Source organism: Notothenia coriiceps, unplaced genomic scaffold (genome assembly GCF_000735185.1).
Source record: "Notothenia coriiceps isolate Sejong01 unplaced genomic scaffold, NC01 NC01_scaffold00032480, whole genome shotgun sequence".
NCBI lineage: Eukaryota > Metazoa > Chordata > Actinopteri > Perciformes > Nototheniidae > Notothenia > Notothenia coriiceps.
This window is the reverse complement of record NW_011365181.1, coordinates 110,185-137,644: the sequence shown is the minus strand read 5'-3', so window position 1 is coordinate 137,644 and position 27,460 is coordinate 110,185. Positions and strand designations below refer to the sequence as shown.

The 27,460-nt window shown below is 40.7% G+C and overlaps 1 protein-coding gene across 1 annotated transcript in view; it reads right to left on the bottom strand.

Moving 5' to 3' along the window:
- Window positions 1–1,402: 1,402 nt before the first annotated feature.
- Window positions 1,403–27,460, bottom strand: part of adamts6 (ADAM metallopeptidase with thrombospondin type 1 motif, 6) — a gene marked incomplete at its 3' end in the record, with an annotated part of 37,622 nt that continues 11,564 nt past the window's right edge. The window contains exons 9-19 of the mRNA XM_010789058.1: window positions 25,633–25,738; window positions 24,267–24,413; window positions 19,950–20,091; window positions 16,423–16,530; window positions 13,619–13,764; window positions 11,737–11,800; window positions 8,393–8,495; window positions 7,097–7,230; window positions 4,720–4,843; window positions 4,030–4,110; window positions 1,403–1,566 (exon numbers count right to left, since the gene is read on the bottom strand). Of these exons, the coding sequence (XP_010787360.1) occupies window positions 1,403–1,566; window positions 4,030–4,110; window positions 4,720–4,843; window positions 7,097–7,230; window positions 8,393–8,495; window positions 11,737–11,800; window positions 13,619–13,764; window positions 16,423–16,530; window positions 19,950–20,091; window positions 24,267–24,413; window positions 25,633–25,738 (1,319 nt within the window). The remainder of the gene's footprint in view (window positions 1,567–4,029; window positions 4,111–4,719; window positions 4,844–7,096; window positions 7,231–8,392; window positions 8,496–11,736; window positions 11,801–13,618; window positions 13,765–16,422; window positions 16,531–19,949; window positions 20,092–24,266; window positions 24,414–25,632; window positions 25,739–27,460) is intronic.

Genomic DNA, 27,460 nt, shown 5'->3' with positions numbered 1-27,460 from the left:
GAAGTGCTGAGCTGCTGGCTTCCTCCAAGTTTACAGTAAAACAAACTGGTGGTGTGTGACCAATGGCCATTTACAATTATTAATACTATTACTATTATTAGCATTAGTCTATATTTTGTCTGAAACGAAGCAGGAAGAAAAAAAAAAAACATAAATAATAATAAAAAAATATATAAATAAAATCGATTTTTCAAAATAATTTTCGATTATGGAGACTGTAACAAATATTCGAATAATCGCTGGCATCCCTAATTAGAGTAAGTCAAGTAAACCTCACTATTAATAGGTTGAGCACTGAAGTGAGGAACACAATAATGCATCAATACATATAATATTAAAGATTGTAATGCATATGATAGTGAAATGAGCCATACCACATAAGTTTAACTAATAAGGTACTTTGAATTTTTTTAGAGGCCCATTTTGTACTTTTACTTAATAGGATTAGCCACCAGAATCAAGATCCTAGGTGGTCTAGATCCTAAACTACTGGTAAAATAACAACCAATGGCGGCCATTTTCAAAATGGCCGCCATTGGCGCCATTGGACAAATTTGCGATGGCCCGATAGCCAAAAATCTTCCTTAGGGCATGCTCTAACAGTGTGCCAAATTTCATGCTTTTATCATCAAAAGCACAATTCTTTCACATATCTGCTGGACTAAATGTACTCAGAACAGCAGCATACATACACAATAAAATGCACAGAAAAAGTTGAAAGTTGAGTTACTTCATTACTCCAAGTTCCCATAGGTTTTTCTGATGTTCTGCATACAGTGATAAACTGACAAAATATGAAATGATTCAACCTAGATCATCATTCAAGGGCTTTAATTTAAATTATCACCTTCAGAAAAAATGTCTGAAGGTGTCTCTCTTAGTGATCCCTACTGGTAGTTAAAACCTAAATATGCTACATATTGGAGTTTTGTTGTGAGTTTCAGCCCATGGTTCTGTAAGGAACAGAACTTGACTTTATCGATTCACTCTCACTGCTTGCATAGCATAATACTTTAGAGAACAAGGCTATAAAAACCACTCTACACTACTTGATCAGCAGCATAGTAGACAGGCACAGTTTGAGAATATCTGGTGAACATAGTGGAGTATTTCTCTCAGGAGATAGAGACTAAAACAGAGTGGAAAATGTGTAATTATTCAAAAAGAATGATAATGTTAATCTGTAACAGCTGGATGTGTTAACAAAAAAACGACCCAAAGGAATCCGCTCCAGTTTGAGTCCTTTGTTTCTATGTATAGGAATATTGAAAAGAAAACGGGATCACAGTAGGGGATAACATTTACAATACCATCTTTGTAACACTATTGCATTTAAATGTGATTCCACGCATTCAATGTTTTTTTCAAAGTCCATTCTTTTCAATAAAATCTAATTTATTACCATGACAAACAGGATTTCAGTGGTAGCACCCAGCGCCTCTAGAGACTCCGGTTCATCGGTCGGTCTCTTGTAGTGGAAGGCCGTCCCTGCGATGTCAAACTTCCTGGGCCAGTCGATGGTCCACGCTCCGTTGATGTAGTAATCATCCACTTCAGATTTCAGAGCTGAGTAATCACAGAAAACAAGTCATATTTTCAGAAAGATGAAATCAAAAGCAGACAGGAACAGTAGCGGAGACAACAGGTGGAGACAATCATTCGCCGTGATGTCATTGCTGTCGTTCATCATCATCCTTTTCAGCCTCCCTGATGTCACTGACAACTTTCTGAGCAGAAACACACACACACACACACACACACACACACACACACACACACACACACACACACACACACACACACACACACACAGACGCACACGCACACGCACACGCACACACACACTGTGTTTGCAGACTTTTCACGTGCACCGACATGTACATACGTCTAATTTAGAAAGAGAAAGAAAACACACTTCAGGTGAAAGCCAGGACGAATCTTATGAATACCACTTTGTCTGGTTGTCAAAACAAAAGCTGGTCTCCAAGCACAACAGATCTGAAATATCCACTTTCTGTGCGTTGAAATGGGGCCAAATTCAGGAGAAATGATCCAACTATTCGCTTTTCTGTCTCTCTGGCTCGTGCTCTGCAGATTCCCCTCTTTTGCCCCCCTCGAACAATTGTTAACTCCTCTTTAAAATATCACAATGCTCTTAGAGATGAATCCATTTTCTACACATCTGGCACCTATTGTGAGCATTTTGTTATTTTGAACAGTGCAGTTTACACAAGTCTCCACAGGCATCCCAGTCTCTATATTTATATTGCCTCACTTAGTTTCTGCTTTTATTTAACAAAAAAAAAGGAAACTACTCTCACCTAAATAGCAAGGACTCAGACAATGCTGCAGAAGAACAATATTATCTTTATCTCTCGGGTCCCACATGAAATTCATAAGAAATTTACAGATTGCTTGGAATGGAAAATGTAGTCCAACACAATAGCCAAAATTGCACTCTTTAAACTTTGATATATAGACATCATATCCTCTATAATCCTTGTGGACCAGGCAGCTGTCACCACGGCCCTATAAATCTGATGCAGCTCTGCGGTTCAAAGTGTAACTTAAGCCCTCCATCAACACCATCCGCTATAAATTCAACACGCTGTCACATGTCTTTTTCTCGTTAATGAAAAGACACAGAGCAGGCTTAATTGAATCCGGTTGTTTGATTGTTTTGAGTCCGTCCCTGCCAGTGTTGCAAATAGTTTTTGTTTAGTCTGGAACAGAGCGGATAAGCCTGGTGCCAGGAGAGCCATCACATGTGTTAGGATTCAGAGAGTTTTTATAGACTCTGTTTTATGGCTTTACATTAGGCAACAGGAGATTTAACGATGGCATCTCTCTAATTTGCTCTTGACAAAGACGCGAGGAAATCCCTGGAGATGTGGTTGACACAGAGCTGAACAGATAATATGAAACAGCTTGATGTCAAAATTGCCAATTCATCACACTGTACTGAACTTCTACTGAGACTTGTGGATTGATAGTGAAGTGAAACAAGACTGGAGAGCAACACTAGTGCCTCTGTGAGACTCCACTTAAACAGAATGGTGATTTGAGCTAAAAGCATTTCATGTTTACCATGCTCACCAACAGGTTAGAGTACAGCTGTCGGTAGTTTTGCAGGTATTTGGTCATAAACTGAAGTGGATAATCACCCTGAGGGGAACATGAATGTCTGAACCAAATTTCATGGCAATCCATCTCAAAGTTGTAAAGACATTTAACTTAAAACTACAAATACGGGAGTTAAGGTGAGGCTAGAAGAAAAGTCAGGGGTCATCAAAGTCAGTCTGCTTCAGAGACTGCACAAAGCTGTGGGCCAGTCCACTTAGTAGATGTTGAGATATTTCACTGGATAGTGGATATTTGTTCCTAGCTCATGGCACTAAAGGACATAGCATCAAAGTAATTAGGGTTCATCCTCTGGGCAGATGTACCACATGTCATGGCAATCCATCAAACACTTTACAGTCATACACATAAAAAGACAAATGTTGCTCTTGTGTTGGCGCTAAAGAAAACGTCAGGGTATTGTCAAAGTCAGTGTGTTTGATCCTTTTAAGACCATGCACAGTATGTCTGTACAAAATTGCATGTCAATCTATTTAGTAGATGATGAGATATTTACCTGGATGGCTTACTGTTTTCCCAGCTAATGGTGCTACAGGACATGTCACTGATAAAGTAAGACATTAGGATTCATCCTCTGGGCACCAGGAATATACAGTATGTACAAGGCAATCTATCTAATGGATTTTGAGTTATTTCACAAAAAAAACAATTAGAATGACAACCTGGCACAACAGGAACAATTAGTGGATCACCAAAGTCAGTAGGGTTTATCCTCTGGGTAAAATGAATGTTTGGAACAAATGTATTGCCAATCCATCCAGTAGTTGCTGAGATATGTAAGCCTGGACTAAAGGGGTGGGCAAACCGACATACATACTGTAGAGCTTATACAATTGAATATTAATCTGGTTATAAATGTGACTTGATCATATGGAGGCCTTCACTTACCAATGTAATTCTTCGACATGGCAACTTCTTTGATTTCGATGTGAACCGATCCTTTTGGGATCTGAACCACCTCCATGTAGCCTGGAAGAAAAGGACACGTAGAGTTGAGGTTGTGTTTCTCCCACTCAAAGGGAGTACATATAGAATAAATCCAAACCACCCAAAAAGGACAAATCAGGAGGACAAAACAATCCCCTCCTTTTTTTTAAACAGTCAAACACGGACACACAGTATTTTTAGATGGTTTACTAGCCATACCATAGAAGGAGAAATATGTTTTCTCTCTCTCCTGCTGTCTATAGACATCCTCAGGCTACAGCCAACAGCAAGTCCCTATCTGTCCTCCTGATTTCTTCATTCCATGATGTAATTAATGGGAAAAACAATCTGTCACCATGACTCTAAAAAGCCAAAAGCATATGCTTTTTTCTCTGTGGGTGACAAAGACCACAAAAAAGGCACATTTCCTTGAAAGATTATCTTCCTTGCTTAAGGGATGTCATGCACAAAAGCTGCTTACCCAAAAGGACGATGAGTTATTTTGTTTGTCACATGTGGTCATCAAAACAAAATGTCTGGACCTCTTTTCACACTGAGTGAATCAAACAAGCCTGACAGCTCCAGTTCAAATTAAAAAGGGAGATCTAACAGAAACCTGATCATCAAAATGCCTGGAGTCAGATAAATTACCTCCTCTGGGTAGGGACTCGTTGAAGAGTCCCTCTGTTGCCTCGCAGGTGCTGCCATCCCCTCCACACACACGGCATCGATCCTCTTTAGCATCAGAGCTCAGGATGTTGTCACAGCCCACGTGCTTTGAAGAAAAATAAAGTCAGAGAATGCAGTGTTTTAATTGAAGACTGAAAAATGGGACCTAGAACCTTTTTATCATGAATCCCCTAAGTTAGATTTCAGAGCACAGACTTCGTGGTCTTTAAAGCAATACATTTCACAGGTCTTCTCTATCATAATGGAACATTGAATAGCTTGGGGTTTTGGACTTTTGGTCAAACTAAATATGTATAGTAGCATAGCTCTGAGAAAATGCGATGGTCTTTTCTCCCATTTCTTGACATTTTATGGGCTAAAACAAGATACAGACAAAGGATCAAGAGGTTCATTTATAACAAGCTGGTTGCAGCACTTGACTATGAAGAGCAAAAACGTCCATAAAATGGCAGTTATGAGTACATAGGGAGTTATTCGGACACAGTTCCAGTCTTTAAAATGTTTGTTAATGTATGACAATACACCTGGGAGGATTACATGGCCACTGCTTCTTCAGATCTCTCTGTTCTTTCAACTCTTTATGACTATCTGTCGGCTCTGTTATAATGTCTTTCTTTGTCTGTCTGTCCAGCGCCTGTAAACAGCATCACAGCTTTGAGTGTTTCTGAAAGCTTTCCAAGCAGACAGTGTTCTAGAGATGTATCAAAGCAGAGGGTGCAAGCCTCTGAAATAAAACCAAATGCAGGGTTCAGTCTGGAAATAAACCTGCAATGCTCCTTTGATGGAGAATATTCCACCTCTTAGAAATTCTTTACCCATTAAAACACACACCATGTTGTGTTTTTATATTCAAATCAGAGTAATGTTGTTGGCACAGACACTGCATGTTCATGCCAAACAGAAATCAAATTGTACGGTCACGTGGAAGTCAAAGCAAATACTTAAAGCGAGGAACCAAGAAGTTATTTCAGCTGCATCTCACAAAACACACAAAAACCCTCATCTCCACACAAAACTGCACAAAATGATTTATGCTCATGAAAACAAAGACAGCAGTAACTGCCAAGTCCTACCAATAATAAAATGTTATTAAATCAGCTTTTTCAAATATATATGAAATCATTATTCAATCACAACAATGATTTTTGTGTTTTATTTATCTAAAAAAACAATTCTGGTCGAGGCTGCAGAGCCCTGATAAGAGTCAGAAAGAACAATGCCAGACATTTGATCACAATAAGCCACATCAGCAACTCAAAAGCTTTATTGTTCCTCACTGGAGAATGTTGCTTTGGCAGTCTTGTTTATCAGTAATCTAGTCAACTGTGCTCTCAAAGATATAAACTGGCATTGAGGCAGAGGGAACTCTTACTTGGTCAGTAATTGCCCAGCTAACATTTTACTTTAGCTGTCATTTGACAAAATATCAGAGGTTAAAAGTTTAAAATAAATCACAAAACCCCACTGAGGATAATGGCATTGTGTGGTTTGTAATTATATTATTTATGAGCAGGAGATGCATGATGTTTTGAATGTATCTGACATGCATTTCAAAAGCAAATCAATAATAATACTGAATTCAATTTGGCACAGTGCCAGTTACTGCATTAACATGCCACTTGTTTTGTTTTGATCAAACAGGATTGATCACAAATGTGTATCTGGAAATAGTTCATATGTAAAGTTAAATACTTTTTCAGATCTTTTGTTAATATTGAATTTGCATTACTATAACATCTGTCATTTTATTTTATTCTTAGTGAGCTAATATCAAAGAAATGTAGAGACAATTGAAGTTGAACAATTGTAAAGCTATACCAAAATAATACTAAAATACTAAAGGTTCTTCTTTCAATATATTTCCATTTCCAGAGCTTTCAACCACATCTTAAAGTCTTCAGTTTTCGGAGTTTTCATCAGGTGACCTGGTTATGGAGTTAATGTCAATTGGTAACAACTACCTCCATCTAACCTCTCTGTTCTGAAGAGGACTTTCACATGCGGTTGAATGCGCCACAAAAATCTTTAGGTTTTTAAAGTTGTTTTATATTAAAAAGTTTGCTATCATTGATTTTAAACCATGATTGAGTTTATTAGCTTTCCTGCTAATGCTGTTAGTGTGGTGGTTAAAGGATAACGACGCTTTATTAGAATAACTTTGATTTTGACAGCTTTAGTTACAGTATAAGTTGTAAGCATATAAAAAATAAAGCCCAGGTTAACCTATGTTGTATTTTTTCTCAATAAAAGATATGAAAACAGTCATTTGCAAATCTTTAATCGAGTGGATTTAGGCTTTCAAATCGACATAAGGTCTGAGCATGCTCTGCTGCCTTACCTTACACTCTCCATTGATGCAGATGTCCAGAGAGTCAGCCTGACATCGGGTGCCGTCTATGACTGCAGGAGAGCGCTCTGTGTAGAAGTTGTAGCCCTCTGCTAGACAGTTCAGCGCACAGGGCTTAACACCACCTGGGTTACACAGAGTGCACACAGACAGAGCTCATGGTGAACTAGAGTTCAGCCTGCACACAGACAACATGACCTGAACGCCAATAGAGAAAATCAGAGATGAATGATAAACAATACATAGAGACTAGCAAACCCCGGGATCTCCTCTTGACTTGTTGACAATAATAATCATGAGGAGGAAAGTCAGCGGTGCTCGGATCTAAAACCACGGAAACCTGACGTCACTGTAACACCGACTCCAACAGAGAGAGCGCCGGCTGCCAACAACAATTACACTGACATCAACACGCAGGTTATCTGCTGTTTAAACATGACGGCTCGCAGCCCACAGAGCCCTTTAAATCAGGAGGTGATGGATTTGACAAAACAGACCCCCGAGATAAAAGAGATCAAACTTAAGCTCTCCCATCCCTGAAAGAAAACTAAAGCCGTGTTTACATGCTTCGACACTTTTTCTTGTTTTTTTTGTGAAGTGGATATTTTCCATGATTTACAGACATCAAGGACAGAACTTAGGGGGAGAATGACACAAAGCATGTATTAATAAACGCCTGCCAGTGGATGAGATAGTACAATAGCATTTGCACCCCATTCTTGCTTAGACCAAAGAATGAGTTCTTCTGTCAGGATGGCTTTCAGACATTTTAAATGTCCAAGGTTGGAGAAGCAGCAGAACCTGGAGACGAGCAAGTTATTTGAACACAACACGGTGTGCAGCAATCTGAAGAATTCTCTACCCTTTCAAACAATCTTCCCACTGTTGGTGTTAACTGTGTACACAACACAGACCGGCCTGCAGACTGTCATTTGTGACAGAAAAAAGGATGACAGTAAAATTGCACAGCTCAGCATAAAAAAGTAGAGATTGGAAAAGTGAAATACTCTGGAGCTGGTTGCATCAGATCAGCATCTCCCTAGTTTATGGCTGGGCTATAATGCAATATGATGATTTAGTGTCTTGTAATGGAATCGTAATGTCTTCATATATCAATGTCATACAGAATTCCACCGTGTAAATTGATGCATGTGCTTGCTCAGATTTAGCAGAAAATCTGAACAAATTTTTATCGAGTGGTTATTTTATATAGACTATTTTTTTTTTTATAATATATTGTGGCATGGATTTTAATAAACAGCTGGAACAACCCGTCCCTGAACTCACCACCAGTGTAAGGCTTCCAGTTGTAATACTTCCCACGGAAAGGCATGTTGTCAAAATCAGCACACTGCTTCTCTCGGAAATCACGAGATCCTGCAAGGCAGGCCTGCAAATAAAAAGGATGTTTAGAAATTGTGATGCATACAAGTGTCAAGTATACTTACAGTAAAGGTGGGGTAGGTAAGTTTGAGAAACCGGCTCGAGATACACTTTTTGTTATATTCCATCCCGATAGCAATGAATATCTTAAGTGCTTTGACAAAAAATCTATAAAAAAATGTCATCTGTGGAAGCACGACCAATCATCTGAGCCGGCCCAGCTAAAATAACTGGATGGCCTACCTGCCTGTCAGCCTTCCATCTGTGCACAAACTTATCTCGTGCCCTCATTGGTTGTGTGCGCGTTCTTGTGTGTTGGAGGAGGGGCTCTGTAAGGAGGTGGCAGATTTGTTCCGGCTGTGTATTTTCAAATTCTAGCGCCCTCGAGCTGGTTTCTCCAAAATTACCTACCCCACCTTTAACTGACTGCTTACCATTTAAATCATTTCCATATAATGTAAATATCTAATAAAAGACTAATAAAATGTGCTTGAGATGACTTAAGGAAAGACTGAGTTGAGATGGATAAAATGGATAGTATGTTTGTTGGATTGATGAACATAGTCTTTTGTTTTTCTAACCTTTTCTTAATATTCCATGCTTTACCAATCATGGATCATCTTTGACAAATGGTGTAGCGCTGGATACAGACTTGCTGTTTATAGTTTTTAATGTTTGTGAAATAAATGTCATTCTGGGGCTTGGAAGTTGTTTTCTTTAGTTGTTATTGACATCAACATTATTTTCCAATATAATTTAAGTATTACAAATTGAGTGAAGCAGCACAGACTATTTGAATCAATATGCTATTTAAGTGCCAGGATGACAAAGCAAAGATTATGTAACTTTGAAGATAAGAACAGAACTGATCTTCACTTTGATGGATTGCACAACTCAAACAAGTTAAAAGTGTCTGCCAATTGATTTCCATGTCATAAGAAAATTAATGGAAACCGATGGATAACTGGAACGAGTGGAAAATACCTCCCATAAATCTAGAAATCTGCTGCATGCATTCAAAAAAGTTCAGAAAAAAGTATGATTTGTAGCGAAGGAGTAAAAACTTGCAAGCACAGTGGTTTTAAGATTTTGAGTTGCAGTTGTAACCATTTGTGAATTATCTGCAAAATCTTTTTATTTATTCTGGGAAGTTTTTATTTGCATTGACAGCATTATTATTAACAACTGGACAAAGCCTGCAAAAGGATGTCACATTTTATTTCCAGACACTAAAACAGACTAGTTTCCTGGAATCTCTAATTGAGAACAGTTTGTTTTGCATATGGAGGGTTTTTGTTTTGTTTTTATGAGTGGATGTTGCTCCAGTTAGAGAAGGTAAAGAAGAAAAAGTATAAAGACACACTTTATTGGTGTGAAAAGGTCCTTAGAAACCCCAAAACATTCTCCCCCGGGACAAATAAAAGCTCTTGGGTCAAAGCTGTATTTCACATGCTGAAAGTGTTCCACGTCAAGGAAGGCCATTTTCATTACCACTCCAGTGTTTTGCCAATATCGCAGCTTTAAACTCGCACATCAAACATGCAGATGGAATCAGATGAGACAGAAGAATATTATTACAAGTGTGTGTTGAAATGACAACACGGCCGAATGAGATTTACATGTTCAAACATGTGTTTGAAGGAGGAAAGACCACATCAGTAGGGCTGCAAGTAAGGATAAACCAGATGATTATGTTTTGATTAATCATTTGGTCCATAAAATACCAGAAAATAGTTACAAGTATCCGGTGGAGCCAAAAGTTATTTCTTAAACCATCAGTCCAAAAGACAGCAGCAAGTCTTCATTTATCATGTTTTATTCATTTAAGCTGGAACAAGATAATGTTCTTCTTAACAAATGGTTTAAATGATCAATGAGTTATCAACATAGTTGACGATTACGTTTTGGTTCATTGATCGACTTTTTATCTCCTCCAGTCTCTAGAGGTGAAGGGGAACACCACTGTTTTGAACAGATCAAAGTCAATTGACTAGTAATGACGTGTGCTACAAACCCTCTGTGGGAGCTTTTTCAAGTCGAGAACATTTTAATAACATCACTTTAGTATTCTTGTTTGTGCTGAGAAACAATTGTTTCTGTGAGACATAACTCTGGGGACAGTTACATTTTGAAACATTTGATGTTTTAACAAGAAATGTGGCACAGATGTCCGTGGTGGCCAAATTGTTGGGTTGCCCCTGTAATAAAATGACGACTATAACCAACATATCTGACTGTGTCCAAGACAAATTGGCTTTATTCTAATCAGAAAGATGATTCCTTTTTTAAATAGCTACTGCATGAAGCATTATGCTAATGTATAACAGCCTTATAATATAAAGTTACCTCCCACAGGAAATATGTAGTAGCAACAGGAAGTGAGAGAGGCCCCATTAACAAATGATATCTGACTGCTGATCAATGTAAAAACAGTTGTGGTATAAACATCAATTTATGCATGTAAGTGTGTGAGTGCTGCATTCGTCAATGTATCTACATCTGGTGCTCACGCTCACACACATTTCCCTAGACAAGGTGTGGTCAGTGTGATGAAATGGTGGTTGGGGATGTTGTTTGTTTTCCAAAGAAAACACTCAGTGCTTGCTCTCAGCTGTTATTTTTAAGGCTTGCGGTTAAATGTCCACCAGGGCCCTAACTATTTCAATTTTCACCTTGTGAAAAAAAGCCCACCTAGAAATAGTTGAACAGAGATCTCCACTTGCAGCCATGTTAAATATTTGTTTAAAGCTTTGCTCCAGACCACAAAAAAAAGAAGAAACTTGGTGAATTGCTTTTCATAAAATATGCTCTGAAACTGTCATCATGGTTGACTCAAGTGAAATGTCACAAACAATATGTGAACTATTAAGTGACAGATAACTCAAGAGTTGCTGGGGGAATATTGAATAACTGCCTGTGTGTTTTTATCATCGTCTGTCCTGCGTTCCAGGAAGAAAGCATGTCAGAAAGTGTAAAGGCGGTGTAGTGCTGCTAGCTAACATGCTCCTTATAAAGCCTTTCCTAAGATAACATGTTCCACAGGAGAAAAACCTGGAGGCTCAGCAGTCATGCTGTGACAGGCCAAATCCATCCCGGGTCAGAATGCCTCAACTATCTCAGTCCCTTAACGAACCAGAGCAGGGCATCCATCAAGAGGACAGTTTAGCTTCCAAGTCACTTGTATACTTTGCTCCAAATACCAAGCAGACAGAGTAAAACAGGGAGGCAAAGAAAGGAAGAAAACTTACGTCAGTGTTACAAGATCTGTAACGTTTCCTCTCCCCGAGACAGTACTTCCCTCCTCCAGACGGGCTGAGAGACACAGGAGAATTCAGTGAGTTGGGAATTAAAAGGTGAGAGGACATGCTCAACGCATTGAGCGTCATAAATAACCCACAAAGAAAACATCTTTGGTGGAGTAGTGAGTACATTTTGGTGAATGCAGTTCATGAAACAGGCCTCAGAAAGTCTCTGCCAGAAGACAAAGTGTGTTTGTGTGTCTGCATTTGCTGCTTTGCTGAGCGTGTACGCCAGTGATTCATTCATGAAATCCAAGCTGCTCCGAGAGCTCTTAAGTGTGACATGACATTTCGTTTTGGGGGAGAGACTGAAGTCTGTAACCTCAGAGCGATCCACTACATTTACTACATCTGCAAACGTCTGTTTTTCCTCTCTTATCATCTCTTCTTCTCACCTTCATTAGCCTCCCTTTCCTCTGAGACAATTTCCACTTCATTTGCAGAGTGAGCCAGGCTCTGTAATGAATGTGTCCGACGCTGCTCTGGCTGTGTTTTCTCTGCCTCCCTCCTCTTTGCACTGATGCCTGAGCGGCAGCGATCACCTTACACAGGTGTTCCACATTATGCCGGTGCCTTCTCCTCTTCCCCCTTTTTCCCTCCTTCCTCCTTTTTCCCCCTTCCCTCTAGTTCACCCTGGCTCTTTCTCGTGTCTTCCTAGACGTAACATCTAGTTCGGAAAACAAAAGAATGAACCGATGGGAGAAGGATAAACGTCTATTTCCAATGACTTGTCACGTGAGGACTAGGGGATGCTTTTAAACAACAGAAGTTTGTGAGCTGGGAGCTTAACTGACTGCACATGCTTCACCAGTACATCTTAAATAGCATAAGGACCAACCTCTGTGATGAGTTAGATTAGAAGATAGTGGTGCCCAGGACAACCTTGAAAGAACCCTCCTCTGGTGACTTTATGTCTGTCTTGTTACGGCGAGACTGAGTAGCTTTTAACAGAAGGAATAACATAATTTTCCTGCTTAACACATCCCTACTAAGGCTGGTGTGATCACTGGCCTATGGTGGCTAATGTTAGCATACTTAAACTTAGCATACTTAATACTGAAAATTGTTCATCTTGTAGCTGTTTAACATCATGTGTTTTCAGGCAGGTGGGCAGAGCTATTTTAGCCTAGCTTAAGCTTAAAACTGTGCACTTCAGTGGAGACTCCATGCTGTACTAAAATGTCCAACCAACACATTATAAATCGGCTCCAGCCTTTTATTTAATGCCTTTATATCTGCCTTTCTCTCGGTGGATCATCAATTTACACTTATTATTGACCACTAACTGACCTATTTCAACAGGAAACACACAACATTTATTTAATTATAAAAAATAAACGCCTCACTTCCTGTTTGACTTTAAAGTATTCCACCATTGTCCTGTATAAGAAAAGGCAAAACTGAAGTGGCATTTATTTACACAATGCTTTGTTACATCCTGTTGCAGTTGACAACAAAAATCTAGCAAAAATATTTTTTTAACAAAAACGCAATTCTTTCTATGGAAAGTGGCATTTATCCCTTTGCTACTATTATGCCTCTCTTATCCCTTTCAAATACAAGATACATTCACACAACACACACACACACACACACACACACACACACACACACACACACACACACACACACACACACACACACACACACACACACACACACACACACACACACACACACACACACACACACACACACACACACACACACACACACACACACACACACACACACACACACACACACACACACACACACACACACACACACACCTGTAGGCAGGACCTGGATGTGTGTGTTCAGCTTGCTGCGGCTTACTTTGCCTACTTACGCTGGGCTGTCACAGTGCCTCATGGAGGAGGAAACACCGCCCCCACAGGTCCTGCTGCACTCCCCCCACGAGGACCAGGGCCCCCAGCCTCCGTCCACACTCTGAGGCCAGGTACCGAACACCACACACTCCCCCTGGTAGCACCACTGCGAGCAGAAACGCAGAGGAAAGAGAGAAGGAAAGTTAAGTTATCATGCAGTCGAGTTGAATCTTATCCAAAATGTGAGACACATTTTAGACACGATTGCTTTAGAGTCACAATAACATTATTACAACAAAGAATACTGCAGTGTCAGTTTTACAGTTGTATAAAGTTTGACATCATGATAAATCAATGTGCATCTGTGTACAATGAACTGTAGACTAAACAGTCGTCCTTCAGTAACAAACGCTCTCCCTCTGCCTTGCTTTAGAAACACACACTAACTTGTGATTACAATATTACTCACCCTATAATTCATTTCCGTATTAGTCCTGTTATTTCTCCTCTCTTACCTGTCATTTTGTATGGGTTATTGCTGACCTGGTTTCCTCCTCGTTGAGGTTAATTGTTGTATATGTAATGTGACTCAACTCAGGTTAAATCCATTTTAACATTAAAGGAATAGTTCAACATCTGAGAAGTACTTATTAGCTCACTCCAAAATGGAAATGATTAAAAATGAGAACACAAATGTCATTTAACAAGCACTTGCTCAAATCAATACAATTGCTTTGCTGCTAGAGCCTTACTTGGCGGCTGGTGGTAGTATTCAAACGTGTGATGTCACTATGTCGCAGAAGTAAACAAAGGAGAACAATGGAGGCATTTAAGGCAGGGGGGAGGTGTGTGGGAGAGGAACACAGGGATGTTAGCCTTTGCAGACCATTTAAAAAACTACTGCATAACACACTACAGGAAAGGGAAAACCCCCAAAAGCATAATAGGGCCCCTTTAATTTGTTTATTTGTTTTGTCCAACAAAATGTGTTCTTATAATCCTCTTGAACACATTATTACCTTAACAATTATTTGATTACAAGTTGAATAAACAGAAGAGTTTCTTCTAGTTCTTATTTCCAGAGTACTGTGAGGAGCTTTCCGAGGCAGGTGAGGGATGTACAGCAGTATGTGTGCTGATCAGGAGTGTTTTAATCCTCGTGCTAAGCTGTTCACAGCTCCAGAGGGAAGAGAGGTTTAGAGACGTCCCTTTGTCTTTCAACTGTGTCAGTGGGTTAATAACTCAGAGGCTGGGACAGATAAGGTAAGGGCTGCGTGTCCCTCTCTGAATCACTCATTCCCATCCTGAGATGCTCTTTAAACAAGATTATCAGTGGGAGAGGAGAGAGGAGAGATGTATTGAGGGAAACATCCTGACAGAAACACAGAGGGGGAGCGGAGATGAAGTCTAGCAAACTGTTTATCTGTGAGTCCATTTAAACATACAGAAAACTCCTCTCAGTTGGTCAGTTTCTGCCCCTCTCCCGCCTCCCTCTGCCCTCTCCCCCAGCCTCTCTCCCTGCTCCTGGTGGAAGGGCCTCTCTCCATTACACGCTGGGTGAGAAATGGCTGACATTCATATTCCTTTGAAGCTCTCCCCGGGCAGGGGCAGACACGGTATGCCACTGGCTCTTCTAAAGCTGCTCCAAAAGCTGATTCAAAGCCCCCCCGGCTCAACCTGGGGCCCCCTGTGTTGTCCAGGACCCTGTCCGTGGGCCCCGGCCCTCAAAGGCTCCACTGAGCTAATGGTAATCGCGGGTGACAGCTCGTGACACTCTGCTATTCTTCCCTTTTAGACCTCGGACCATCCGGTGACAATGGCTGCCGTAATCCGTGTTAAAACTGTCTCCCCTAACCTGGCTGGCATCAAGAGTGGGCTGATGACCTAAAGCTTGGCCTGCTAGCATGTGTGTTTTTTGTGAGTGTTAGCCCCATCCCAGAGAGGAATACATAAACGTTGAGGCAGTGAGGTACCACTATCAGAGGCTCATGTCTGCACACAGAGGAGGTTATTGATGTGCTCATTACAGATCAAAAAGTATAAAATAAAAAAGGTATGCATATCACACTTAATTAAACGTTCTTTCTGAAAAACCCTCTGTTTTTGCCTCAACCAAAATATATTATAGGTTAATGGAATTAGTTTGTGGTGCTGACTGCATTGAATAAATACATCACAGCAACATGTCTTTTCAGATACTAAATCTCAATTACTCTAAATAAAACACAGATTTAGGTCTAGTAACAGATCCACAAGGACTATTCCTTCGTGTGGTAAGTAGAACCACTGTAAAGTTCTTTTTGGAATGTAACTTACGTATGTGAATTATCCAGAGAATCAAGGGAACCTAAAATGTTTACATTTCAAAAAGGAGTGCTTTCATTCACTCACAAAAAACTAAAAATCCTAATGACGATGCCGCTGGGTTAATTGTCAAGTATAAGAAAATGTATTTCAAAATTCCTCTCTTTTCTCCTCCCGTAAAACAAAAACACATTTTAATGACCCGTCTTGACCTGGGTGACGGGGGGGAAATGTAATCATTTAAATGATTGATGATGCAAAGCTAACCAAGTTCATCATATCAAAGCGAACTTGACTGTTAACGTCTGGGTTGCAGTAGCTGGGAGAGATATCATAGGTCAGAGGTGAGTGTGTGGCTGTCAGTTTGGAAAAACATCTCTTACTCATCCTCCTCCTGATCTAGCAGTGTGTTTGAAGAATATCTTAAACCGCCCACGAAACCACTAGGATTAAGTGAGAAAATGTGTTTTTCCAAAATGAGTTATTCTCTGTTAATTTGGAAGAATATTCGATGACTTACCCCTTTATCAATGCTTCCAGTCTGGCACAGGGTCCCCTCCGCAGCAGGGATACTGTTGGTTACACAGCGGTTGCTTTTGCTAAGGCACCAGAGCTCTCTACACACTTCCTAGGAAAGAAGGCAAAAGCAAGTTGGTCAGAATAAATCAATTCAGTAAACCGGGGGGTGGATCGCTGATTAAGGGAATGATTTGTCAGTAGCCTTTGGTGGTTTCTTCTCCACTCTGACGGAGAAGTAGGAACAAAACTATCTATAAATCTACTTGATTCAAGATCAAACCAGGTGAGTTGATGAGAGGCATCCAACTTTAAGAGCTCATATATTTTGGATCATCGTACATATTGAGCAATACGCCGAGGGTCATTGGGTGCTCTTAATGTTCTCTTATGAGAAATGAAGAGTCAGCTGGATCAACACCATGACTAACGTTTGCTCACGTTCACCTCAAGACCACACGGGACCGTGACATCAGTTCAAGAAATCACATTTCTGCTGCTTAGGGGAAATCAAGAATGAGCAATAGGCCTCCCAAGTCTTAGATAAAGAAGACTTGTAGGTCCAACAAATATCTTTAGTATTACTGAGTGGTCTGAGTAAACATCCCCATCTTCTCCTCCTTAAGTCTAGAGCATAAGGAGAATCCATTTAGATTACTAAAGGAAGGGAGTGTGTGTGTGTGAGAAAGAGAGATAGTGGGTAGACAGCACAAAGTTGACCCCAAATAAATAAAACCATAAAGAGAACACATGTTACAAGGACTGCTCTGCACAACCTCGCATTAGATTTCCCATTAAACCGAGCTGGGACGCCCCCGTGTCTCGTCTTCAAAGGCTTTTACAGGACAATTATGTACGGCAGAAGAGCAGGCTCATGAAAAAGAGTTATGACCCAGCGCATAGATCGTGACCCCCGGGGTCAGTAAATATGCCACGGCCCCGACGCTCCCTGAGCCTATCCAGATTAAACAAAGCGGCAAAGTGCCACTCTCTGGTTGCAGCGGCTCTCCTCTACCAGCTGGTTTCAATAAGCCGCCCGCTGCTCCATTCACTATCTCCACCGGCTGAAAGGTTAGCGTCCCGGGCTTTAACGAACGTGGATGTGCGCCGAATGGATTTACGCAACGTGAGAACAAGCCGGCGATAAAAAAAGGGCAAGGGCACTCGGTGAGGGCCTTGCTAATATAGCCATCAAATGTTGTTTGTTTTTCATACCTTCCAGTGTCACGCAGCTGACCTGTCTGTGTTGGTATCTCGGGGCACTAACTGAAGTAGGAAGTGGTCATTGGAACCAAATTAACGCAATCAATCACCATAACTTCCTCTCTGGACCTATGTGTTTCTTTTCCCACCTCTGACACAGGCTCACACTGTGGTTTTATGTCTGTGAGATCCCCGCGGTTCTTTAAAAGTTTTGAATTTAGTTCAACCGCCGCAAAGGTTTCGTTGGCCATATTCAGTGAAATATTGCTGTTGTTTTACTCGACATGAGTGGTTTACAATCTCTTTTGGCAATGGCCCCTAAATACAAAGCAATATACATTTTTGTTTGATTTGTGAGCAACTCAATTATGACCAATTATCATAGAGGTTCGATACATTTTAAAATTAGACAGAAAAAAAAAGTCTACATCCAGACTGTTCTTAGTTTAGCATGCTTACATTTACCAATTATTACTAAAATCCTAACATCTTATTGTTTGAGTAAACAGCCACATGGTCATGGTCAAACTCAAAAGTATAACAAGTTGACCGAAACCATTTTAAATATCCATGTTTTCACAAAAAACTCCTGAACAAGTCTTAACGCGCTTTTCTTGATATTTTGTTGTATGCAAATGAAGTTATGCATGGTATCATTCTTTGTACCGCTCAGTGAAGTAACTTGTCATGTGTGCTCTGAGTTCCCATCCTGTCCTGAAGATAAATGAATATGGTGCAGATTTGTGGCAGGCAGTTCAGAGTTTGGACATACAAAAATAACAAATCACTTTGTTATCATACAGTCTAAGCCCAACATGTTTTACTAGTGAAATACTAAAACTACAATATGACATTATTTATCGTAATATTAAAGATAAACTTTGATATACTCTGACTAAACCTCCCCTGGTTTCCCATCACTGTGTTCTTTCACAGTACAAAACGATAACGAAATACAACACATCTCCATCCAAATGTGGAGGAGTTCAGCAGGTTAGAGCTGAGCCTTGGCTTTAGAAACCAGACTCTTCCACTCATTAGACTTTTTATCCATTTCTGTGGTCACGTCTGTCCTGAGAGCCGTCGCTGAGGGCATCTCTTTCACAGATGCTGTATGAAATAGATCTGATTGTCAGATGAAAAACTCCAATCTAGTCTGTGGAATCGTGCTGGAATCCAATCCGCTCATAAATGTTCGTCTTTCATGCTGATCTAAAACCACAATTATGAGCTTAGAAACCAAAATAACAGGGCTTGATTTGGGGCCTGTTATAATCTGCTGTCTTTCAATGAAATGAAATAACCTCATGATCTCAGCTAATCTACGTTCTCTTTTTCCAATATTTACGTAACGCTAAACAATATCACGTTATTGTTCATTAAATCTTCGAGGATTCTTTTTGACCGCTTATTTTACCATGCGGCTGTTTCTCATCTTTCATTGCCTGTGTCATTTATGAAGTGCGGTTTTCTCATGACTCTGGCATGGGGGATGAATCATTATCCTCACAGACTTAAAGATGAGAGAAGTGTTGACTTCAATCCTTCATCTCTCTGTCCGGGGCGTTTATAGATTAATAAGAAGAATAGGGCAACGTGTGGAAAGACACCTCTAAACCAGCTCTTGTCTTCAGACAATAATAAAACTATTATCTTCCCCTAATGTTTATCCCCCATTAACCTCAAGGAGGAAATATGAACTTGAAGAGTTCATCTCAGTGAGGACTGAACATGCTGTGACTGCACATAGACACCTCTTATTCAACATGTGAGAAATAACGGAAATTAAAATGGAGCTTGTTGTTTCAGATGCTTTTGTTTTGCATTCGGTTTGAATTTATATATGACTTCTTTACACAAAAATGTGCAGCGCTTTGATCCATTTCATAAGTGTCTACATTTAGAAAGTTATTGGAGGGAAAAATGGCAATAAAACCTAATTTGGTCACATTACATCATTTTGTTTTAGTTTTTTAAGCAATGGAGCTCACAATGGGACACCAGATGTGTTTTTTTATCTCAAAGGTGTATGATAAAAAGAACGTTTTAAAAACACATATTTTGGCCATTTTGCTCCAACCTTTGAGAAGACTCCTAACTTCAGTTCATCCCACGCAGGTAAAAATAACTCCTTTGCAACATCATATACATATCAGATTAATACATTCATTTATGTCCAATTTACTTTCCAAGTTCAATGTGTGTTGGAGATGCTAAAGTAATATTGTTAACTTATAAAAACTAAAACTAAATGAGCAGTTCAAACATAAGACAGGGATCCTTTGGGTGAGTAAGAGGAAGACAAGAAGACAGATGCTGGTTTCTTACCCCATACTTGCACTGGCGTGAGGAGGTTCCGTACTGGAAGCGACACTGCTCGTCTGCATCGTACACCTGCCCAGGGGCCACTGTTGGGTACAGGAAGTCTCGTTTCAGAGGTTCATTGTCCAGACACGTCCCCCGACCTGAGCTGTCAAAAAAACAAACCTACAATAGGATTGTTTCTTACACAAAGAAACCTTTCTACACTTGGCTGATGGCAGAGCTAGAAAATCCAAGATTGAATGATTAAAGCCCCCCCTCCTCCTCGTTTGTTTAAGACCTTGGCTGGTGTTGCTCGACTCATTTTATTTTACCACCAAATTACAATTGTAGGTAGCCTGTCTCAAATCTCAAATGACATGTAGTTGATGTTGATATCACACATCAACACCTCCTTATCAAACGGAGTGTTAAAGCACATGCAGAGACATTTTACCACAGGCAAAGAGGACCGAGCTTAAAGAGCAGCCTTCTCTGATTATATGGCTCTGTGCTCCACTATTCATATATTGAATCCACAGCAGAGTCAATAGAATAACAGAGCAGGGAGAGGAAGAGAACAATCTGGAGTGAGCTATGGGTCATATGTCAGGGGCTAGGAGTATGTTTAGTCTGTTTGTCCGATCGAAATGTGTGCGCTCACAAAAAACTTGCAGGGAAAAAACACACTTGGCTGATTTGTATTTTAGTCATTTACAAATAAATACACACAGTTGTTTCTTTGCATTGTGTGTCTGTTAATCCTGGGATGAGATGCTGAGCTGTGTGTATGCTTTTATCGCCCTATCTTTGAGGTCAGACAATCAAATGTAGTATTAATCTGTTGACCTTTAGCCCACTTGTATGACATTCAAATCATACCAAAGGCAAGTGCCAATAAACAAACAGAGATATGCTTGCTTCTGCCTGAGTCATAGAATACACTCTAGGCTAAATGCTACTACAATATTTACTATAACACTGTGTTCTTTCCAGATGTGGCAGCTGCAAAATTCAGAGGAATGCCTCCCATCCAGCGAAAGTAAAAGTGGGCCTAGTGACAACAATAATGTAGAGCTAGGCGTTATGATTGAATGCAGCTTGGACCCACAATGCAGCAGTGAAGAAGACAGAAACTTAAACATTGAACGGCTGGTCCACACAAAACTGCAAAATCACATATTTGACCACATACCTGCAGTGATATATGGCTGAGCTGATAGATTTGAAAGTATATACTACTTAGTACATTCTCTACATTTCCCAAAAATATTCTAGCTCAGCTGATTTGTTTAAGTAATAGCTGTTTTTCAATAATTTCCGAACAAATAGACCCTACAAAAATGGTTGGTTTTGTGCAACTGATTCTGAAATAAAAAATGTTTTTATTACACTGAGCACCACGAAGAAACATTCAGTACACCAGCTGTCCTGGGAAGAAGGTCTTAATTTTAGGGGTTTTTATCTTAAAAACTATCAAATCAAATCAATCTGCTTGGCTGAACATACCATTTAAAAATGGCTAGACTGAGCCTTTAATGTAATTTCCAGAGCTAATTAAGAGGACAAATGTTTCCTTCTCTGCTTTACCTCAGGATTTTGTTCCACCAGCTTTTTTTTTTAAGAGATCTTCTACATATTGTTTTTTTTTTTTATCCCAGTGTAGTAAATATAAAACAGTATTTTAGTAGAATTAATTATTCCTTTTTGACCCTCTTTGTCCTCCAGTATAGAATAATCCCATTTCTTGGCTCTTGTTCCCCGGAAGACCCTCTCATCATGGAGAAAGAGACACAAGTGGGTCTCTGAGGCCCCCGACTCCCTGTGCACTAAGGGCAAGCCTCTCTATTTATTGGTTTGGAAAGGGACAAAATAGTCAAAGTTTAAACATAGAAGCTATTATTTGACATGGTCGTAATGGCTTCCTGTCCGGTGGATTCAGCCAAATTCACTATGCTGAGCGGAAATATCCTCTAATAAGCGAGAACATCAGCAATCCCCGAACTCTGACACCGGTCGTTTATGTAGAAATTAGCCATGCTGAGTGTGTCCACCCATCAGCATGATTAAATCAGACTAACCTAACAATTATCACAAGGCACAAGCCACATAAATCTAATATGAAACTTAATAGATCATATGTGGTCTCTGAGAGTTTAATAAACCCAAACAGCCTGTCTTTTAACATTTATAACAAACTGGCGTAAAGACTTAGGAGGATAAACTTTGACTGAACTGTGAGTGCATTCATAAACCACTGCTAAAAGGCCCAAACAAAGCAGCGCATATTGATTTAGCAAGACGGTAAAATCTAGGCCAGCACGACAGCCAAAGTTGTTTACTTGGCTAGGAGAAGCGTTTGTGATATCCAAAACTCTGATGGAGGGAGAGAAAGGGAGGATAATTGGAGTTTACAGACAGAACCCTTTTGTAAGAAACATAAAAGGAAAAGGCAATAAAATACTAAATGAATACAAAAACCTCAAGAAACAGTCTGATACTTATAGTGCTATAAATATAAGCTAAGCAGAGGTTTATTCTGCTGAGAAAACAAGAAATAAAAAACAACTTTGTCTTTTTGTTTGCTCTGGTCATCCTCATATATACTGGAGCCAGCGCTGGACAGAAACCCGGCGCAGCAGCAGAGAAGCGTCTCTTTGTGTCCCGGCTGGAAACTGGCACATGTTACTGTCATCTCTGTCACAAGTGTTGTTCATGAACCCTCCTTTAACAGCTTTCAGCCGGAAACATCATTTGACAACCACAACAGCTATTATCGGCGTCTTGGAAGGCCTCGCTGACTCAACATCAATACACACACACACAAACAGACACACACATCGTAGACTTGCAGCGCATCCAACCATTCCTTCACTACAAGGTTGTTTGCAAGGCTGTTGCGGAAAAATGGAAAAGGGAGGATCTTTTTGTTTTTAAAGCAGCTACGGCTATCTAAAATCCTCCCTGGAAAGCTTAAATAAATAGGCTCTTTGGTGCAATAAAATATACAATTTCAATCACAGATGCATGCACTTATACCAAGCTGCGAGACTCTGATTCAAGCCTGTTACATTGAAGTGTTCCTTTTAAAGACTTCCAAATAAATACAAATAAAATCCCTGTTTAAATCTGACCTCTGCAGTCAGTAGAACTAACTCACTTCTTTAAGAGCAGTTATATCAGCTTGAAATGATTTTTGTCAGCTTGAAGGCACCAAACTGTAAACACATTCAAATTTTATCACCAATTGATTGGCTCTGTCTAATATCAAGGTAAATAGTGAGAGGACTTTGAAAAGAGGAGGCTTCCTTGACCTAATTCTGTCACGCTTAAAGGATAAAGAAGAATGGCAGCATGTTTCTCCTCTGCTGGAATAATCCTGACCACTTTCTGATTGTTATTCCTACACAATGAAGCTGTTAGCAGTGGACCAGCCTGCCCAGAGCTCCGTTTGGGAGAAGCATCACTCTTCAATCCACAGCGAACAACAGTCCCCAAGTCAAATGTATTAGAGACTGTGTCTGTGAGACCAGGGTGAGTGAGAATGCGTATTTTCTGGTTCTGCTGCAACAATTTTCACAAGTCCTACAAAGTTATAAGGGTGCTCAGATTCAGGGAAATTAGAGCAGCTCATTTAGAAACCTCCTCGAAAAGCAGCTTTAACTCAATAAACCAGTGGCAAGCAGGAATCAGTTAATACACTCCTGTCATGTCCAAACATATCTGTTCACTGCCAGACTCTGAAGGCCAGATCCAGATGTTTTGTCTGGCCTTCTATGAAAACATCTCCTTTTTTGTTTTTACCATACCAGGCTGGTATAACTCAGCCAGCCAATCTATTATTCAACCAAACATCTCCGATTTGGTTTATTTGTGCACTTAAAGCTTCTTTTTTTTTTTGACCTATCCACAAAACAGCGGAGTAGCGGTTGGAGGCAGCTGGTCTCCGCATCACCACCGAGCACCACATGAGCCCCAACATCACCCGCCTTGTGGTGCGAGGATGCAAGGGGTGGAAGGCACCCGGTTATCACACACAGCCACAAGGAGGTCTGGCAGGAGGCTTGGTGATGAAATGAATGTGAAAAAGTGGGGAAGGCCCTGCTTACAGGACATCCTAGCGGGTCACCACAAGCCGGTGGCAGCGGGTTGCAAAGAGAGGCGGCTGCAAGCGAGCTGGAAAACAGGCATGCTCCTTTTTCTGATACTGCACACACACACAGCGCACACACACACACACACACACACACACACACACACACACACACACACACACACACACACACACACACACACACACACACACACACACAGTCCCACAGGGAGCAACCATCATCCACTTACTCGAGAAAGCTGGTGATGTAGTCTTTGCTGCAGGCGGACCAGGAGAAAGGGTTGGTGTTGGCTGTTATATGAGCGGCCATTAGCTTGGCTGTCTCGTGGCCTTTGGTACCGCAGGAATTCCCGATCCCGTCGTGGTTCATCCCAAAACTGAGACGCAGAAAATAAAAAGTGGAATTAGGTTCAGCTGGGTTTGCTGATCATCAGTAACCACGGGTCTAAAAGTGACCCTGTGTTTGGCGGTGAACAGATGGCATGAGGGTGGATAGTTCAGGGTGCTGTTTCTGCATGATGTCTCCCTTAGTGGCCCTGGCTATAAAGATGGAGCTCTGTGGCTCTGAAACAGCTGTGCGGAGGGGAGCCAGAAGTCAAGGGTCAAACCCTGTCTGGAGCTCGGCAGGAATGAAAATGTCTAATCACTACTTTGATGCCTGCATGTCAATCACCGTCTGCAGGTCTGAGCAGGCCGGGAGGGAGTCTCTGCTGAGCTTTAGATCAATCGCTGCACCAGAGAAAGAGAAGAGATCCAAAAACCCAGCTCCTGACCTTGTGGTCTGTTATAAAAGCTGCTCGATAATTTATTTTGCACTGAAAAGAAATCCTTTCAAAAATGTATACAAAAAGAAAATACCTTATCTGTCTGGATATCTTTTGAGGGAAAATCTCTCCTTACAGCAGGATGTCAAAGCTTACTTTTCCTTACAGTCCGGGAGCACAAATCAGGTCTAATGTATATAACAACCCCGACCACATTGCACAGCCTGAACCTGTTTTTCTAAGGCTGGCGTTTATGACATTTTACCCTACTCTGGAAATAAATCAGCCCCGCTGCAGTGTGTTTTTTTTATACATCCTCTAGAAGCAGAGACTATTTTTACAACTGCCCCACAACAGAAGCAGACACGAGACATAATAAAGGAAATCGCCATCTTGCTAAACTCTCTCGAGAGGGATATGTAGACTAATACATCATCATTATTTTGCTTTATATTCAGGAAGAAAGGGCCAGAGGTATGTGGACACTGACATTTGCATGAGGAAATATGTGGAGATACAGTTCAAGACGTCTGCAGGGGGAAGAAAAGGCTACATGCAGGTCTGGAAAACTCAAGTACTAAGTAATGTTTGCTTAAGAGCAATTATTAGAGTGCACACAATCATGATAAAAGGTTTCAAGATGATCTGAACAAATTCCTTATGCAGCAACCAAGTGCAACACTCTCTAAAAAATGTGCTGTTTCACTTCATGTCTGTATCACAGGATCTTTAAGAATGACTCTTTTCATCCTGCATGAGACTCAGCATTGCCGTTTGCATAAGCGTGTAATATCAGATTTTATATCTGGATCTTAAAAGTATTAAAACTCACTTGTGGCCGATCTCATGCGCAATTGTGAAAGCAGAACCAAGGCCGATGTCTTCATTGATGCTGCAACTCCTCTCGGGCTCGCACATTCCAGCCACTGAGGCCAAGCCTGGACACACACACACACACACACACACACACACACACACACACACACACACACACACACACACACACACACACACACACACACACACCTACACACACACACACACACACACACACACACACACACACACACACACACACACACACACACACACACACACACACACACACACACACACACACACACACACACACACACAAGGTCAAGACAAAGCATTCTTAGGAGTCACGGTCATAAAAATGGGATTCCACACGTACGATCTCCTGTGCACCAGTGGGAGTTGAGTTTAGCATCACTGGCTAGACCTTCTTTTTTTTTGTATTCCTTGCAAACTACAGCAACTGCTGGAAAAATGTCTAGACAAGGGTTAGATTTATACATTCATGTAACAAGGGATCGGCTAAAGCGAGCCAAGGAAGGGAATATAAGGACCCCTTCACCAACACCGTGCCCCACCAGAAACCTGTCAGAAAATATAGATGTTTTCCTCATTTCTAAACTGGAGTTGGAGAACGAGAGAGAGGGGAAAGAGAAAGGGAGAGGAGGAGAGGGTGTTTAGAGTTGAAACTGCTCCACAATCCAGGTGTCGCAAGTCCTTTTTTCCTAAAGCCTGACAGGTCAGATAGGGAGACAGGAGGCCATTCTTCACAGATTACATCTACAGGTGACTGGAGAGTGGATCATATGACAGCGCAAAGCAGTTGTGTGTGTGAGTGTTTTTGTGGGGGATGCAGATATTGTGAGGGAAGGACTGACCATTTTAATTAAGTGGTTTTCAAATGTTTTTGAGCTGAAGTTGAAGTTAAGAGGAGGCACTATAACAATTCTTTACATAAGTTAGAAAACTTGCTTATTGGTAGTTTTTTCTTACCTAATAGGCCGTTTTAGTGTTCTTTGCTCAGGAGTCAAGATATTCTAAAACGTGCATCATTTCCCGATACAGTGGAGGTAAATGGGATTTCTATTTTGATGCTCAAATCTCATAAAACACAGAAATACAACATTTACAAACAACTTTTCTTTCTGAATAGTGTCTCTGATAAACTGGATAATCCCTACATTTTACTAGTCACGTTTATCTATCCACTACTACAGTATCTAGACTCAGGTTTTTATTTATTTATAAAAATGCATAGAACCAAGTGGATGGAAAAGCATTTACTGTGCACTCCTCCCTGTTTATGATGAGACCAATATCTCTTATCCTAGACAAATTCACCTAAAACTGAAATGCTCAATCCAACAAGGGCTAAGTGACCGTTTAAATTCATACGAAGCTCTGAATTTAGTTTTCCATGCACAGACAGGAAAGACTCTGCAGTCTAAGTGTGATGCTGATAGATGGGACACACCTGCATTCGCACTTGAGAGTAACCTGCGTAAATCATGTTTTGGTGGTCAGCGCTGCTTCAGATTTTCCGGTATAGTTTGCACGAACTCCCTGCCTCCCTGCTAAAAGTGGCATGGCTTTTGTATCCTCTTTACTAAGAGGCTAAACAAGAATAGACTCGCAAATCAGGAGGCCACTGAAACCATTACTGCAGGGAAAGAGGGAGCCTCAAGGTGAAGAAAGGAGGCGAGGGAGGGAAGGAAGGAGGGTGGCTACTCTACGATTAGTTTAAGAATGTTTGTGTGAGAGAGAGTAGTGTGTGTGTGTGTGTGTGTGTGTGTGTGTGTGTGTGTGTGTGTGTGTGTGTGTGTGTGTGTGTGTGTGTGTGTGTG